The following is a 15,648-nucleotide window of genomic DNA, read 5'->3' on the forward strand; positions in this document are numbered from 1 at the left end:
GGCGCCGTGGCGCTACGGTGGCCGCGAGGGGGCGTTGCCACACGACCGGTGGGTTCCGCCGCGCTCCCGTTATGAGGCCCGCGCGGCTCCTCCTCCCTCTCTCGCCCCTCGCTTGGTGGTGCTGCCGCGCCGCTGCTCGGCTGCCCCTTGGCCCGCTCCGCTCCCCCAGGCCGAGCCTCCCGCCGCTGCGTGGCCTGAGGGCGCTGAGCTCGTCACAGTTGCCCCCTGAGGTGTGCGGTGCGGATGGGAAGGGAGGCGAAGCGGGAGGCCCCGCCAGAGCTGCGGGCGGTGAGGAGAAGAATGATGAGGATGAGGATGATGAGGGCGTGGAGTTCGGGACGCTGTCTACAAAGTTCTCTTCTAGAAAATATTACCGCAAAACCACGTCAGTGTTTCGGAACTTAAAGCTTGAAGAGGATGGGGAAGAAGAAGGGGAAAGGAGGCTGTGGCGCGGCCCCAGGAACACCCCGTACTGGTACTTCTTGAGGTGCAAGGCCCTCATTAAGGAGGACAAGGTTTGCTCTTTGCTTATTTGCGTTTTAATGACTTTTGATCCACGTGAATGAACACTTTTGTGTTAGGATTAGAGTGGCTCGCTTAGGAGGGGCTTGCAGAGATCATCAGGTTCCTCTACCTGACCATCTCGGGGCTGGACTGAAGTCTAAGTTGTAACTGGAAGATGTGGTCTGATGGTGTGCGTAGCAGCTGGGTTCTGGTGCTGGGCAGATCCTCCCCCCTTCCTACTCCTGGCTTCCCTTTACGGTTGACCCTCTGTGCTCAGCACAGTTGAGGCCACACCTCAAGTACTGTGTTCAATTTTGGACCAATCACTAAAAAAAAAATAAAAAAAAAATAAAAAAAAAAATGTGGATGCCCTGGAGTGTGTCCAGAGAAGGGCAATGAAGCTGTGAGGGGTTTAGAGCATGAGTCTTATGGGGAGCAGTTCAGAGAACTGGAATTGTTCAGTCCAGAGAAAAAGGGACCCTGAGGAGACCTCATTGCTTTCTGCTCCCTGAAAGGAGGTTGTAGTGAGATGGGGGTTAGCCTCTGATCCCAAGTAACTGATAGAATAAGAGGTGATGGCCTCAAGTTGTGCCAGGGGAGGTTCAGGTTGGGTATTAGGAAACATATCTTCTTGGAAAGAGTGGTAATGCATTGGAGCCAACTGCCAGGGAGGTGGTGGAGCCACCATCCCTGGAGGCGATTGAGAACTGTGGGAATGCAGCACTGAGGGACTGACAGATAGGACTGAATGATCTTAGAGGCCTTTTCCAACTCTAATGATTCTGTTGTGCTACGTGTTTCGTTATCATCTTTACAAAAAGAAGGAAAAAAAGAATTTATGAGGAATTCTGTGCTCCGTAGGATTTCTGACTGCAGCTGAGACTACTCGTATCCATTGTAACTGATTCTCTTGTTGCCTTATAATGGATTTTCCTTTTCTCTGTAGCTAGCAGAGGCCCTGGAGCTGTTTGAGGTGCAGATGCTGAAGGAGGAGCGAGTGAAGCCAGAAGAGAGCAATTACACTGTTCTAATCGGTGGCTGTGGCAGGGTTGGCTACGTGAAAAAGGCATTCAGACTCTACAATGATGTAGGTTTACGTTCTCTCTTCTCTTGAGCCTTCATTAGGTTTTCTCAGCTACTACATCTGTTTCTAGCATTTGGTCCTGTTTTTCTCTCCAAAATGCCTTTGAGCTAATGTTCACCTTTTCTCAGCCTCAAGCTCTTAAAACCAAAAGATGAAATAACTCTTTTCCTAAAAGCTACTTCCACGTCTTCTCTTCCCTTAGATGAAAAAGCGAGGCTTAACTCCTACTGAGCCCACATACACAGCACTGTTCAATGCCTGTGCAGAATCACCATGGAAAGACTCGGGCCTGCAGAGTGCGCTCAAACTACGGCAGCAGCTGAAGGACAAAAACCAGGAGTTGAACCTGATCACTTACCATGCATTACTGAAAGTCTGTGCGCTGTGCTCGGATCTCAGGATGTGTTTTGACATACTGAAGGTAAATACAGGACTTGTCTTGTGTTCTGCTCTAATTAAAGCTCTTGGAAGTTGCAGTATTGCATTATCACATTGCAGAAATTTTTGCAGTGATAATTACTGACCAGGTGTTTGTATTTCATTGACTTTGGTCTCATTCAATTAAATTATCTTGATACTTACCAAGGTCAAGTACATAAAATGATGCCACACACATCAACAGCTGCGACAGACTGTTTGAGTACCTGGGAAGTCTGATGCTCTCTCTCCTGTTCTTTAGGAAATGGTGCACAAGGGCCACGTTCCCACAGCTGAGACCTTCAGCTTCCTTCTGATGAGCTGCATAAAGGACAGTGAAAGTGGCTTCCGATATGCCTTACAGGTTTGTCTTTATGTGCTAAATGGCAAGAAAAAGGCACTTCTGTACTATAACTTGTCACCGAAATGTACAGAGGGCAGCAATTTCACGGAGCTGATGAAATGAGGTACTCAGCTCCTCCTGGGGCAAGGTCTACAAATCAGACACCCTTCAGGACATTGTGTAAGATGTTGGAGAACCCTGGAGGACCTCACAGGGCTGTACTGGCTTGAGGTGGCTGTTCACTGCCCACTGGCATCTCACCTTATCGTGCTATAAACTTCCTTTTCTGCAGGTAGATAATGTAAGAGTATGCACTGTAAGTATGCTTACAGTCTGCTGGAAATGCTCCTGTTATTTGCTGTTATGTATGTTTGTTCCTTTTTCCCTCTTCAGGTTTGGAAACAAATGACTAAGCTGGGCATAAAGGCCGATAGCCACAGTTACAATTTGATGCTGCGTGCTGCAAGAGACTGTGGAATAGGTGATCCAGCTGTGGCTTCTAAAGTATTGCTGAGACCCACCGATGAGAACTCACCTCAACTAAGGCTTACACCTGGCAGGCAGAAGGTGAAAAATCAGAGAAAGAAGGGAGAAGAGGCTGCACCAGTTGTCCAGCTGGATGTGGAAGCCATGGAAAAGCAGTTATTTCAGGAAAGTTCAATGCAGCCTGAAAAACTGATCGTGCAACAAAACAAAGATGTGAATCAGGCTGAAAATAAACCAGTACCAACTGGTCTTGACAGCCCTAATGTAAGTCACAGCAGGACGGGAGCACTGATGAGGAGAGGCCAAGATGAGGCACAGCAAAAACAAGTTTATCTAAGCCAGAAGCTGCATTTCTGCAACCTGCCCAACCTGCTGGATTCACAGATAGCTGATGCAGATGTGGTTTCCTTGGGGACAGTATCCACACCATCTGATAGACTGTCTTTGATGGGAGATGTGGAGGGTTTCTTGAATAAAATGAAAGAGGACAATGCAGAGCCTGACATCAAAACATTTACTTTACTGGCGGAGCTGGTGGAACCCCAGAGCCCATCAGAATCTTCTTTGCTGGCACTCCTTGATGAACATAAAGTGAAAGTAGATGTGACATTCTTTAACACTTTAATAAGGAAGAAAAGTAAACGTGGAGACCTAGAAGGAGCAAAGGTGAGGAACTCGGAACCAGCCATGTTGCTGTTTTCTTGTCCCAGGCCTCCAGTGGTGCCTGTGTTTCACTGTGAGACCTGTTTCTCTGTTCACGAGATAAACTGAGAATCCTACACTGTTTTTCACTAGCACTATGGTGGAACTTCTTGGGAATTGATGCCACATTTGTATCTTACAGAGCCTTCTGCCAGCTCTTGCAGAGAGGAGAATATCTCCTAACCTCCAGACATTTTGCAACTTAGCGATTGCTTGCCACCAAAAGGAAGATGGACTGCAGTTACTCTCAGATTTGAAGGTAATATAAATAACTAACAGATCCCCTGCTTAGGGAAGAGGCAAGGCCAGTGAAGCATTAATGTTTCCAAAAAGACCTGAGGTTTCTGTGGTGAATTCTCATTCCCTAAAAATGCAGCTGTAGAGCAGCTGCTGGCAGCTTAGGCTCTGTCCTGTAGCTATGCTGGGATAGGGAAAAGGTCATGGGAAGAGTTGGCTGGGACTGCAGGAAGCTGCTGTGCAGGTCATTCTTGAAGTCCTGTGCTAATGGGCAGCTTAACCACCCTTGTTGTTTCAGAGATCTGGAGTAACTCCCAACAAGTTCATCTACAGTGCCCTTATTTCTGCTGCTGTGAAGCAGCTGGATTACAGCTACCTGACTGAGATCCTGCGAGACATGAGGAACAGTGAGGTACCCCCCAATGAAGTTATCATACGCCAGCTGGAATTTGCAGCTCAGTACCCTCCAAAGTTTGACCGGGTGAGTAGCTGTGACTGGCTGCAGGGTGAAGAATGCCAGCATGGGAGGGGAAGTGTAAATGGCTGCCCTAATCTTTTTCCTGTGGTGTTGTCTGATGGTTTCTCCATAGCTATTTACTAAATAGCAGCTTGTAGCTACTGCACACTGGTATTACATGAACTCTGTTCTAACAGAAGCTTGTTTTGTTGGACTTCTATTTTCAGTATAAGTCAAAGAACCCATACTTGGAGAAAATTGATGGCTTCCGTGGCTACTACCACCGGTGGTTAAAAGTAATGGCAGGAGAGGAGACCCCCCACCCCTGGGAAAAATACAGAACAGCTAAACGTTGCACAGATGAAACTAAAGAAGAGGCTGTGCAGGGGCAGGTAGGGCACAATGCTCCAGCTGAGCGCTGAGTCCAGCATACTGCACTGGAAGAGCTTGGACTTTGCACCCTTAAACTGCTTCCTTGTAGTAAAGCTGTGTTGTAGTTTCAGGAACTCAAGTTCTTGTGATATCTACTAAATAAAATATTTGTCCTGTTGTAAGGAGAAGCAAATATACTGTCAGTGAATTTGCTTAAATGCAGAGAATTTAACTGCATAGGCTGTAGTTTAGCAAACTCTATGCTAAACAAGTCTTGTGACAAAAGAGAAACAATTCAAATTTATCAGTGGTTTAGTTCAGTGCTAGTTTTGTCTTTCCTGCGTTGTTATGCATTTGAACATCCAAATGTGTCCTGCAAGTCCATAGACTGCTGGCGTTCCTAACTAGATCTCTGCACTAATTCAAGGTTACAAAGCCTTAGTAGAGAACTGCAGTGAAGCTTACTGCTCATCAGAAGAGATCTTGCTGCAGAACTGTCCTATTTCCTTTCCCCATAAACCTTTAAATTCCCTTATTTGAGGAAAAGGATTTTGTTAAACAAGTTGCATATAAAATACCTCATGGGAGACAGAGTTGCCTTAAAAACCAAACACCTTCTCAACAGGGGTACAGATTTGCCAGAAGATTGGCCCACTCTGTCAGGAAGGCAGTCTTTATTTTAAAATAAGCGGCTACACAAAAAGCAACTCCAAAAGTACAGCCTTTGTGTGTATGACCCAGGTGAATTTGCCATTTTAATTGCAGTACAGAAATATCCAATCGCACAGAAGGTAGCTGTAATTGCACTCACAGTCCATTGTATTGGGTGATATCGCTCAGAGTTCAAAAGGTGGTCTGTCTCTTTCACCCAGAACAGCCTCTGCATCCACAGTGAGTGCATTCAATGATTCTCCCCTGGAAAAGAAACATGACAGGGATATTTCAGGCCAGCTGTTGGGAGCAGGCAGGCCAGCAGGCATAAACCTCAAAGCAGAGGCTGCCTTTTGGAAGAAGCCCCTTTAATGCAGAATCTACAGTCTAGTTTTTTGTTGTTTCCAGTACGTTAACAACTATAAACAACTGCATGCCAAAGCTGACAGTTACTTAAAAAGCAACTAGATGTTAACTACTAGCAAAAGGCAGGAAGCGTTGGAGCTGAAGATGCTCCCAGAAAGAAAAACAACACCTCCTCTGCTGTCCATCAGCTGTGTGAGGCTAGAGTGGCTACTGCAAAGGTCCAGACAGAAGGGCAGGAGCAAGCTGAAAATTCTTACCACTTCCAGCTTGCTTTTGGGCACTCTACAGATGCAGTTGGTTCCGAAGTTGGTGTCCCGCGTCTGGATGCACCGCAGGCAGCAAAGGTTCTCATAACCCTGTTTCTTCCACTTCGCAATCAGGTTTTTGTCAGCGTACCCTTCCTTGATGCAGTATTCATAAAGCTCTGTAGAAGAGCAAACACAAGTAGCTCCCATGAGATGTTAAGATGACTCACTATAAGGAATTTCTAGCTGTACTGACCAGCTGTTAGAGCTGCACAGATGTCAGCCTTCCCTCCACCCTCCCTACCCTGAATGCTAATCCTCCTCAGCACCCCAGTTCCCGTGCCTCTGCAGGCAGATGTCTCAGTATGTCCTGTTTTCCCTTATTCAGTGCCAACCAACTTGTGTTTCTCACCTCTGCTGATAGCTTTTCTTTTATAGAAGAGATCGAAGATGTAACGTGTTTTCTGATGGTGGATTCTGAAGATAGGCCAAAGGGATTCCACTTTCCTCTTCCCTTCGTGAGGCTCAGTCTCCGCTAGGAAGGAATACAAACATGACATTCCAGCTAATTCTCCTAGGCTGCCAAATTACTCCCTCAGTCACTTTGGAATAAACTGTTCTAAGAACATTCCTAACTTTAATAGATTATAGAGTTGAGAGCAGGATATCAGGGAGAAAAATGTGATGTGACTCCTTGAGGAAATGAAAACAGAAAAAAACCAAGGATGACGTGACCTCCCCTGGGATGGAAGGTGATTCTGTGTATGCCCTGACTTGTCAGACCAGTGTGGACAGGAACTACCAGCCCATCCACACATGCCACTGAGCTTCAGTCAGCTTGGCCACAGAGTGCCCCAGAACACCTGTACCCCATTGCTGCAGGCACAGATACAACAAATGCCACTTTATATTCATGGAGGTCCCAAAGCTCATTTGAGGTCTCCACCCCTGACAGCACCCAGCTCTGCTGTGTACCTTCTCTCATCTTCTGATCCAGCTCATCCAGCGTGGGCTCGATCAGCTCCCAGCCGTCTGGGGGCGGCTTCCTGCTGCGCTTCACTTTGGGCATTGCCTTGGAAATGAAGGAGCTTTACAGGGAGGAACCTGGAAGCCTCGAAGTCCTGGAAAACACCGGGACAAAGGAAGCGAAAAGAATTGTCAGGGACATTCTCTCCTAAGATTCCCGTGCCCCTTCACCATTCTCTTCTCAGATGCTTTATCGATGCCCAACCTCACCCAACGCAACCCTCAGGACGCGGGGAGCCGTGCAGCGAGCGCTGACCACCCTGCTCACCGCGTCCCACCACAGATGCCCCCCCGCCTTCCGCCAGCCCCAACCACCCCTGGCAGACGGCCGCGAGCCTTTGCAGAGCCCTCCCGAAAGGCCCGGAGCGGCTCAGCCCGTGCCGGCAGCAGCACAGCGGGGCTCGGAAGGCACCGGTCCCGCTCACCGGCCGAGCGCCGCCGCTCTCCGTCGCGCCGCCTCTGACGTCACGCGGGGCCTCACCGCTCGCCCCGCTGAGGTGTCCGCGATGCTGCCTGAGAAAAAAAAAACCCTCCCCGCCCTGCAGCCCTGACGTCCGCGGCGACAGAGCAGGAACGCGGCAGTGCGGGGAGACGTGCGGCCTCGCTCCGCGCTGTGGATGAGCGGAGGGGCGGCGGGGGCGGGGCAACCCCGCGAAGGGGCCTCGCGGGTGGCGGGGCCCGGGCGGGCGGAGAGCAGGGGGGCGGGGCGGCTTCCGCTTCCGGGTCGTGGCTGGGGCCGGGGGGGCCTCGCTGCAGCTGCCGCAACCGCCATCGCCGCGATGCCGAAAGGAGGTGGGGGCCGGGCGGGGGGGCGGCGCGGCGCTCGGTAGCGGGCGGGGGGAGAACGCGACCTTCCTTGCTTCAGGACGGGGCTCCGGTCCTCTTTATCGCACGGGGGAGAATCCCGCCCCTCGTCACCTCGTGGGGCGCAGAACCGGCCCTCGTTGCCTCTCGAAGGGCCTCGTCCCACCTCGCGTTGGCTGCGGATGGCCGGGAGGAATAGAGGTGTCCTTCCCCCCCCCAGCTTGGGCCTTGGGGGCCGTCTCTCCTCTCTCACCCCTGCCCCACGTTACTGGGGGTCCCGCTTCCCCACCCGGCTTTCAGGTCTTTATGGAGGAGGGATTTGTGCGGAGCTCCCCGCGTTGCAGCCACGCAGAGGCAGCTCCTGTGCTGCCTGGCCGAGCTTTGGGGCCCTGGCCGAGCCCTGGGGCTCCGCAGCCCGCCCGTCTCGGTGCTCTCACGGCAGCGGCCGGGCAGGAGCAGCCCTACGAGGCAGCGGGGCTGGGCCCGGCGTCGGGGGCTCCGAGCGCTCCTTTCTCTCCTTTCTTGTGGCTCCGCGGAGCGGGTACCGACTTGTTCTTGTGATTAAGGAGATGTAATGAGGGAATGACACCGTCAGGTCTGAGCTGGATCCACCCAGAACCTTCTCCAGATGCACCATCTGCATAATTGGCTCCTGTGTGAGCGTTTATGAAATCCCAGGCACGTTCATGAATGTAAGCCCGGCCTCATCATCTTCTCTGTAGTTTTCGCCAATTTATTTCATTAGCATTTCCCAAGCTTTAGTTTCATGAAATCTGCTTCCCAGTTTATATTTTCTTTAAGTTCTTTGTGCTGTATTCACTAGTATGACTTTAGGAGGTGGATCTGAAGCTTTCCTGTATTTTTGTGAAGGCAAATAGCTGTGGTGGGTTTTACTCCTGGTTACTTTATGTAAATACCATGTAGCTGAGCTCCCTCTGCTCTCTGTTTCGTTGTATGTTTCAAGGTGATTCTTTCCAACCTTTCTTTTCTTGGGAAAAGAGGGATCTTTGTGTTTTCTCACCCAAAAAATTAGGAGGAGTTATTGTAATTATATTGTTGGTAGCAGAGAAGTGGACTTCTGCAGTCCATTTAATATAAAATAAGGGGGGTTAGGTAGCTAGCAATACATTTTGTTACAGAATTACTTCTGGTTATTTTGTTCATTTGTTGAACACTTTGCTTCAAGATGAATGCAATTCCTTCACTGTTTTTTTTTTCCATTCTCTCCCATTAAAATTCCTTCACTGTGCTGTTTGAAGCTGAAGACATTTACTCCAACACACGTGCCTGAGACATCAGGCATTTGTACTGCATTGGAAATCTGCAGATTGTATTCAAATGGCACTTTGCAGGGGAGAATGAGAATCATCAGCCCTGTTTTACAAATGGGAAAGTGGGCACGGACCTGCACTGGCACACATGGGGTCTGTGCTCAGCTTGCCTGGAGTGGGGGCTGATTCTTCAACTTATTTCTTTTCAAGCGTTTGTTTTTAAGGTAATTTCTCTGGAGCTGCTTTTCTCTACTGCATGGACATTCACAGAAATAACACTGCTGCAATTCTTCACTTCTGAGCCCGGTGTAAAATCTTTCTGCTAAGCAAGGAGGGTGCCTGGTGTATGTTAACTTTGTAGCACAGCATTGCTTCGGTCTGTTTAGATTTGTGTGGTGCTGCCTGGTTTGTCAGGTACCTCACCGTTGTTGCTTTTAGAGTGATGTCATTTGCCAGGCAGTGATGTAATGTCTCCTGGCAGCTCTCATCCCCATCGTGTTGCTGGTGCCACGTGGGGTGGTTGGGAGCAGGGGAGCTGAAAGCACAGGTGTTGGGCTGCAGCAGAGCTTTGGTTGCATTTAAGGTTTGAGCACCCATGAGCTTCCAAAACAGTACAGAGAATTCTGTTTTCTACCTTTCCTCATTTCATGGAAGGAAAACGCCTGGGAATGTCTGCAAGGCTTTGTAGCAGGGTTTGGAGAGAATTTATTCCATGGCTCAGCTTTTACCGAGCTCAGTATATGAGAGTTTGCTGATTAGGAGAACTGATCAGAAAATGTTGGATTTCTAAAGCCTGCCAAGGCAGTCTGCTCTGATCCGTCCTGTCCTTCCAAGTCCAGCAAACACATCCAGGCTGACTGTGAGCAGCAGGGTGGCCATGGTGGATCTCTCCTGTGTGTCCTGCTCTCCTTTCTGCACCTCTTTGAGGTTTCCTTGTCCCTTGCAGGTGATGTGGGGAGGGAGAGGAGGGAGCACGTGGCTTTCGTGCTGCTTGGCAGATGAGGACCTGCAGGAACAGAGCTCCCTCATCTGAGCTGGTTGTTCTCTGCCGGTCCATGCTCCAGTTGTGCTTTGAGCTCTCCAGCTGGCTTTTACCAGCAGCTTTTTGAGCTGTAACATAAATGGAGCAGCAACCTGCAGGAAGCAATGATAGGGTTGGAAGCAGAGCTTAGCATGGCAGTCTGACCAGCTGAGCTGGCTCTCCTCTCTTCCCGATTTCTGGAGCTTGTTTTCATTTTTCCTTATAAAGCAGTAAAACGTGGAGGCTCCTTTTAGTAGTTCCTCAGTTCTCATTATCATTCCCGAAGCTTTTGTCCAATCGGCTTCCTATTTTCTCTTGGCACAGCCTCAGTGCAGGGGAGGGGCTGAGGAGGCGAGCTTGTTGGGGTAGCTGGCTGTAACAGCTGCTGCCACGGAGCACGCTGCAATTCCTGCTGTGTTGGAAATGCAGAGAGCAGGGCTGGGGCTGAGAGCAGGGCTGGGGCTGAGAGCTGCTCGCCAGCAATCCTTTGGGCAGCCCCTCCTGCCTTGCTCTCTGCAGGGCAAACTCACAGAGTTGAGGTGGTGTGTAGATGGGCTCCAGTGCCTCCAAATCCAACCCGAGTGAGAAGAAGGAATCGATTCTCTGAATGTCTTCCTGTGGAATAGTAATCCCTGTTCTCTATGTAATAGGTTCAAAATTCCTGGAGTATTTCATTGAGACAGGCAAGTCCCACGTGTCTTTGTTTGTTTCGTTGTCAGAGCAGCTGTTTTGGCTTGTCTTCTGTGCATCAGAAAGCTGGAGTGTGTGCTGCAGGAGGAGTTAAGCATCTGGAAAACTTATCACTAAACTATTTATTTTCCTTATTGATTTCTGTTTGTGCAGGTAGAAAAGGAGGCCATAAAGGCCGAGCGAGGCAGTACACAAGTCCTGAAGAGATTGATGCACAGCTCCAAGCAGAAAAACAAAAGGCAAGGGTATGTATCTGCCTTCATTCTGTACTCACTGCTATAAGCCCTGCCTTGTGCAGCACGCTTCATTTGCGGTTCGTGAGAAATGCCAGCTTAATCATTCAGTGCTTACAGCATGGATTCTGAATGCCTGTGGCTGGGGAGACCCCACAGAGTGGTTCAGCCCAGTTCTTCACAGAAGTGAGGCCAGGTTGGTCATCCAGTCAGAGCTGTGAAGGTTGCAGGGTAAGGAAGACAATCGCAGCAGCTCTAGGCATCCTTGCCCTCAGTAATTTGTCATTCTCTAGTGTAAGCTCACTTCTTTATTCCTGTTCTGCAGCTTGGCTGTGGAGAAAAGAGGCTCACACGTTGACTTCTTTTCATATACAGAAATTACCATGTTTGCTCTCTTTCTCTTCTAATCTTACCCAAGTTCCTCTGATTTCTTTTTGTACACACGGTTTTCTCCTGTGGCTCTGACTTGTGGGAAGATGTAAAAGCACTTTCTGGCTTGAGTTCCTTTTTTGTGCACTTCTGTGCCCCAGCACAGGATCGTAGTCCTCCCTCCCCTGCAGCTACTGGACTGGTGTTAGAAAAGGCATGACTACCTCTTGCAGAACTTGCTCTCTTGTGCTGCCAAATTATCTCTGCTATGATGGCACTCACTGCTATTTTACTGTGACTTTCTGAAAGTGCTGCCTAAGCCCGAATGCACTCTTCCAGCTGAAACCTCACAGCACTGACAGCAGCAGGATAATTATACCCTGTGTAGGAAACACTGATGAGTAAATCCCAGAAAAAGATCAGTCCTTGAAGCAGTTTTGAGCTATATTGCTGGCTCCTCTTGGATGCTTTAATTGTGTGGTTTGCTGCTTAGCCAGATACTCCAACTTTGATGTCTTCTTCCAAAGCACAGCTCCTCTTGGTTTGTTTTCTGATTGCATCCTCTTGGTTTCATGCCATCTTTCCAGCTGCAGAAGTCACTTATCATTCTGGCCCTGTTTCTAGAATGATTCCAGCTCCTGCTCATACTGTGTCATTCACAACTTTAAGTTCACTAACTTCTCTTTTTCCAAGCTATTAATAAAAAAGCCAACTGGGAACAGAACAGAACCAGCTCCCTGCAGGAACCCCCATGAGGTGTCTGTCTCATTGTAAATAAAAAACCCCTCAGAGCAGTGCTTTATGAGAAGGGTTTCTTGCTGTTTTCTTTGTGATCATCCATACCATGCAACGATGGTTACATCTAACCCAGTTTCATTGGGGGAAGCTTATAAACACTTTACAGAATTACTTCTCTTTCTGCCTGGAGTTGATCTGCTTTGGCAGTCCCTCTGTTGAGGGATATTTGGTAATGGTAAAGCAAGCCATTCACACCCTTGTTGGTTCTTCTAATCTTATCTTCTAGTGATTTACAAATTAATTCCTAGATTCTGCTTAGTAAAAGCCGTGCTAAAGAGGCTGCCTTCTTTGGGTAACACTCTTTTGGCTGCTGGCTGGCGATTTGCTCTTCCTTGGAGTCTTTATCTAGTGCATCTCTAAGCTCCATCCCTGCAGATTCCAGTCCTTGAGGTGCTGTTCACTGGAAACCCAGGCCAAAGTTATTCTTCATCTGGGGGAAGCAAAGAGCCTCTTCTGTCTTCCAACAACTTTCCAGTCTGGTGCACGGGGAGAACAGCAGAGCTGTTTAGAGATCTGCTGGGGCAGGTGATGCTGTGCTGAGAAGCAGTTCTCGTGCTGCAAGAGCAAGCAAGGCAGCCCTGGTGTTGGGAGGGCCACATCTGGAGCACCAGTGTTCCCAAAGCTGTGGGCCACTCCTCCAAAATTGAGGTTCAGTTAAAAGTCAGGGTGGGATTTGGGCTTTGTATTGACACGTTGTATCTCATTTCATGCCTTTCTGTAGGAAGAAGAGGAGCAAGAAGAAGGTGAAGGAGCAACAGGGGACCCAAAAAAGGACAAGAAGTCTTTAGATTCAGATGAGAGCGATGAAGATGATGAAGATTATCAGGTGATTCTCAGGACACTTAATGCATTTTCACTATCTGGTTTCTTGATGTGTGAGGTAGATGCATGTTCTTGAACTGGAGTTGTGTTTGAGAGCCATCTGTGGTAAATCTTTTATGGAAGAGCCATTGTTAGAAGCCAGAAAAACTTTCTTGACTGCATTTTGTTCTGAAAGTGACCCTTTGTGTATTCTGTAAGTAAAATGCAAAGGTGAGGTGATTTCAGAAGAGACTAAAGATACCTGGCAGCATAAATCTTGGTTTCTGTTTGGTAGTGAAGGCCCTTTGAATGCTACTTCTGGGGTGTGTTGCAGTGTATCTGGTGAGTTCCAGTGCAGGATAATTCTGGGTTTCTTTGAGTTTCTTAACCACCTTCTTTTTCTTGAATCATAGCAAAAGCGCAAAGGAGTGGAAGGGTTGATAGACATAGAGAATCCCAACCGTGTCATTCAGACAACCAAAAAAGTAACTCAGCTGGACCTGGATGGACCCAAGGAGCTCTCAAGACGAGAGCGGTGAGTTCTTCCTGCAGCAGCAGACAGGCAGGGCTCACTGCCACTCCAGCTGCCTCTCCTTACAAAGAAGCTGCCTGTTCTGTGTCACCACTGTGTCCATCCCGAAGGCAGGCAGCTCAGCCGCTTGTGCTGAGTGAGATTGGTTGCTGTGAAGTGGATGCTGTCCATTTCTTGCCTGAAGTTTTATGCCACAAAATGTGATATAACTAAAATCATTAACCTGAGGTCACACTTGGGTCATTTTTCATCCAGCTGCAGAAGGTGCCCCAGTGACAGGTGCTGATCTCCCAGGTTCCCGAGGTCGTAGTGCGATTTTTGTTTGAGCTGGTGAATAAGATGAGAAGCCCAAGTGTGATCTTGTAGTTTAATTTAGCACTCGAGAATTTCAGGGTGAAAAATGTAATGTTGCTTGTCTTAAACAGGTTGTTTAAGATGGATTATTTGGGATAGGCCTCAGCAGAACTACCTCGAGGTGTGGAAAAATGTTATAATGCTGTGCAGTCTGGGGGTAATTCCTTTGACCTCGTTGTGTCTCAGTGCTGTGATGTAGCTGAAGGTACAAAACCTTCTGCTTCTCTCCATCTCTCATCAAACACCACAGCAGGCACAACTTGTGCTTGAAAAGTGGTGGTGGGGTCCCACAGCCTTGGTAGGCAGTCTGTCTGCACTCGCCTTCCATCCCAGTCAGAAAGCCTCCCTTAGAGTACATCTGCACCTGCATGCTTCCCTGCATATTCTAACAACTGCTGTGTTTCACTCAAACAGAGAGGAAATAGAGAAACAAAAGGCAAAAGAAAGATACATGAAAATGCACCTAGCTGGTAAAACAGAGCAAGCCAAGGCAGATCTTGCCCGACTAGCCATCATTCGGAAGCAAAGGGAAGAAGCTGCCAGGAAGAAAGAAGAAGAAAGAAAAGGTTGGGGAGTAATTAATCACATCCTCTTACTTCTCTTTTGCAATAGCTGTACTGCCTGAAGGCACGACTTCTGATATCTGTGCTGTAATCCCTCACCTCCTGCGTGGTGGTGCTGAGTGTCATTGCAGCTCTGTTCATCAAAGCCAGGCTTGGCTGTTTCGTTCCTATAAAGCCATAGGATGTCTGAAGTGGGAGAAGGCAGGGACAGAAGGGAACTGCTCTGACATCTGTATCTGCAAGCTCAGCCTCCCAGGCAGTGCTTGCTGGTATTTGGGGATTTATTGAGTTCCTTGTGCTGGGTGTGATTTATCTGCATTGCCTGCTGGGGATACAAACTGCACAGGAAATTTGCAACAGTCTTCCCCTGCCTGGATTTCCTCTTTGGCTCTGATAAACGTGAGACAGAACTCTAATGAATGTGTTCTTAGTGACTTCCACAGGGAAATTTATGCAGCAGAATCAGGGTAATTTGCAGCAGCCTGAAGAGAGGCACAGAACATAAGGAAGGTGTAGGGAGGGCTGCTCCTGGAAGCCTGGAGGGACCCTACCACAGATGAGTGGGGAGGGTCAGAGTTTTTCCTCTGTTATTTCAGTGTAGGTAGCAAGATTTCAATCTCTGCAGCTATAAGGCTGCCAGCAGTCCCTGTCGTGCACTGTGAAACGATGACATCTCTGTTCTTTTCCTCCTGCAGCAAAAGATGAAGCGGCCATGGCAGGTAAAAGACTGCAGTCACTGTCCCTTAACAAGTAAGCACAGGACATGCAAGAGGAGGAAACGCCAGGGAACCGTGCCTGGTGCCTGCCAGGACCTCTGTCGTGTTGCATACCATAGGTGCCACGTAGGGTGTGCTGCGGCATCGAAGTCACCTTCACCTCCAAGAGACACTGACAATGTGTTTTGTCTTCATCCTGGCACAATTTCCATTTGGGGTTAGGGGCAGCTGCTATCCTCGGTGCAAAACTGTGCTGAACAGCAATTCTCTGTAACAGTTTGAAAACCTGAATGTTTTTGCTGTTTTTAGGTTTAAGAACTCATAGACCGGGGGGATGGGGGGGGGGGGGGGGGGGGGAGGGAGGGAGGGGAGCAGGGTGGGAGGGAGCTGTGTGGGAGGGGAGATGCTTCAAATATTAGATTGCAAGAAAATAGATGGTGGGGTCATTGTGGGGTGGGGCACGCGGGGTGGGGAGCTTTGACTTGCTCATGGAAACCCAAAGGATAACGTATGTGTGGAATTCTTTTGGGCAGACGGCCCTTCAACTTGTACTGCAGGCTGTTGCAGTGGAATCTGGGAGCCTGACTTCATGGACATCTGGAGCGT

The 15,648-nt window shown here is 48.8% G+C and overlaps 3 protein-coding genes across 4 annotated transcripts; 2 read left to right on the top strand and 1 right to left on the bottom strand.

Moving 5' to 3' along the window:
• The first annotated feature begins 18 nt into the window (after window positions 1–18).
• On the top strand, window positions 19–5,162 carry PTCD1 (pentatricopeptide repeat domain 1). Its single transcript, XM_048961985.1, has 8 exons — window positions 19–515; window positions 1,451–1,591; window positions 1,791–2,009; window positions 2,268–2,369; window positions 2,742–3,500; window positions 3,679–3,795; window positions 4,072–4,254; window positions 4,458–5,162. Exons 1-8 carry the CDS (start codon window positions 72–74, stop codon window positions 4,650–4,652), a joined length of 2,160 nt encoding a protein of 719 aa, XP_048817942.1. The 5' UTR covers window positions 19–71; the 3' UTR covers window positions 4,653–5,162.
• A 95-nt stretch (window positions 5,163–5,257) lies between these two features.
• Window positions 5,258–7,444, bottom strand: BUD31 (BUD31 homolog). 2 transcript variants are annotated; one of them, XM_048962005.1, is made up of 5 exons: window positions 7,316–7,444; window positions 6,840–6,985; window positions 6,277–6,399; window positions 5,877–6,043; window positions 5,258–5,517 (listed from the first exon to the last, which is right to left on the bottom strand). In XM_048962005.1, the coding sequence occupies exons 2-5, from the start codon at window positions 6,931–6,933 to the stop codon at window positions 5,467–5,469; spliced, it is 435 nt and encodes a 144-aa protein (XP_048817962.1). In that variant the 5' UTR covers window positions 6,934–6,985; window positions 7,316–7,444; the 3' UTR covers window positions 5,258–5,466. The 2 variants fall into 2 exon arrangements, with proteins under 2 accessions (XP_048817962.1, XP_048817963.1); XM_048962006.1 differs by having other exon boundaries at window positions 7,206–7,321.
• A 112-nt stretch (window positions 7,445–7,556) lies between these two features.
• On the top strand, window positions 7,557–15,378 carry PDAP1 (PDGFA associated protein 1). The gene is made up of 6 exons (XM_048962003.1): window positions 7,557–7,682; window positions 10,830–10,921; window positions 12,798–12,902; window positions 13,291–13,412; window positions 14,178–14,329; window positions 15,022–15,378. Exons 1-6 carry the CDS (start codon window positions 7,670–7,672, stop codon window positions 15,078–15,080), a joined length of 543 nt encoding a protein of 180 aa, XP_048817960.1. The 5' UTR covers window positions 7,557–7,669; the 3' UTR covers window positions 15,081–15,378.
• The last annotated feature ends 270 nt before the right edge of the window (window positions 15,379–15,648 follow it).

The sequence above is a fragment of the Lagopus muta genome, chromosome 15 (genome assembly GCF_023343835.1).
Source record: "Lagopus muta isolate bLagMut1 chromosome 15, bLagMut1 primary, whole genome shotgun sequence".
In the NCBI taxonomy this organism is placed as follows: Eukaryota; Metazoa; Chordata; class Aves; order Galliformes; family Phasianidae; genus Lagopus; species Lagopus muta.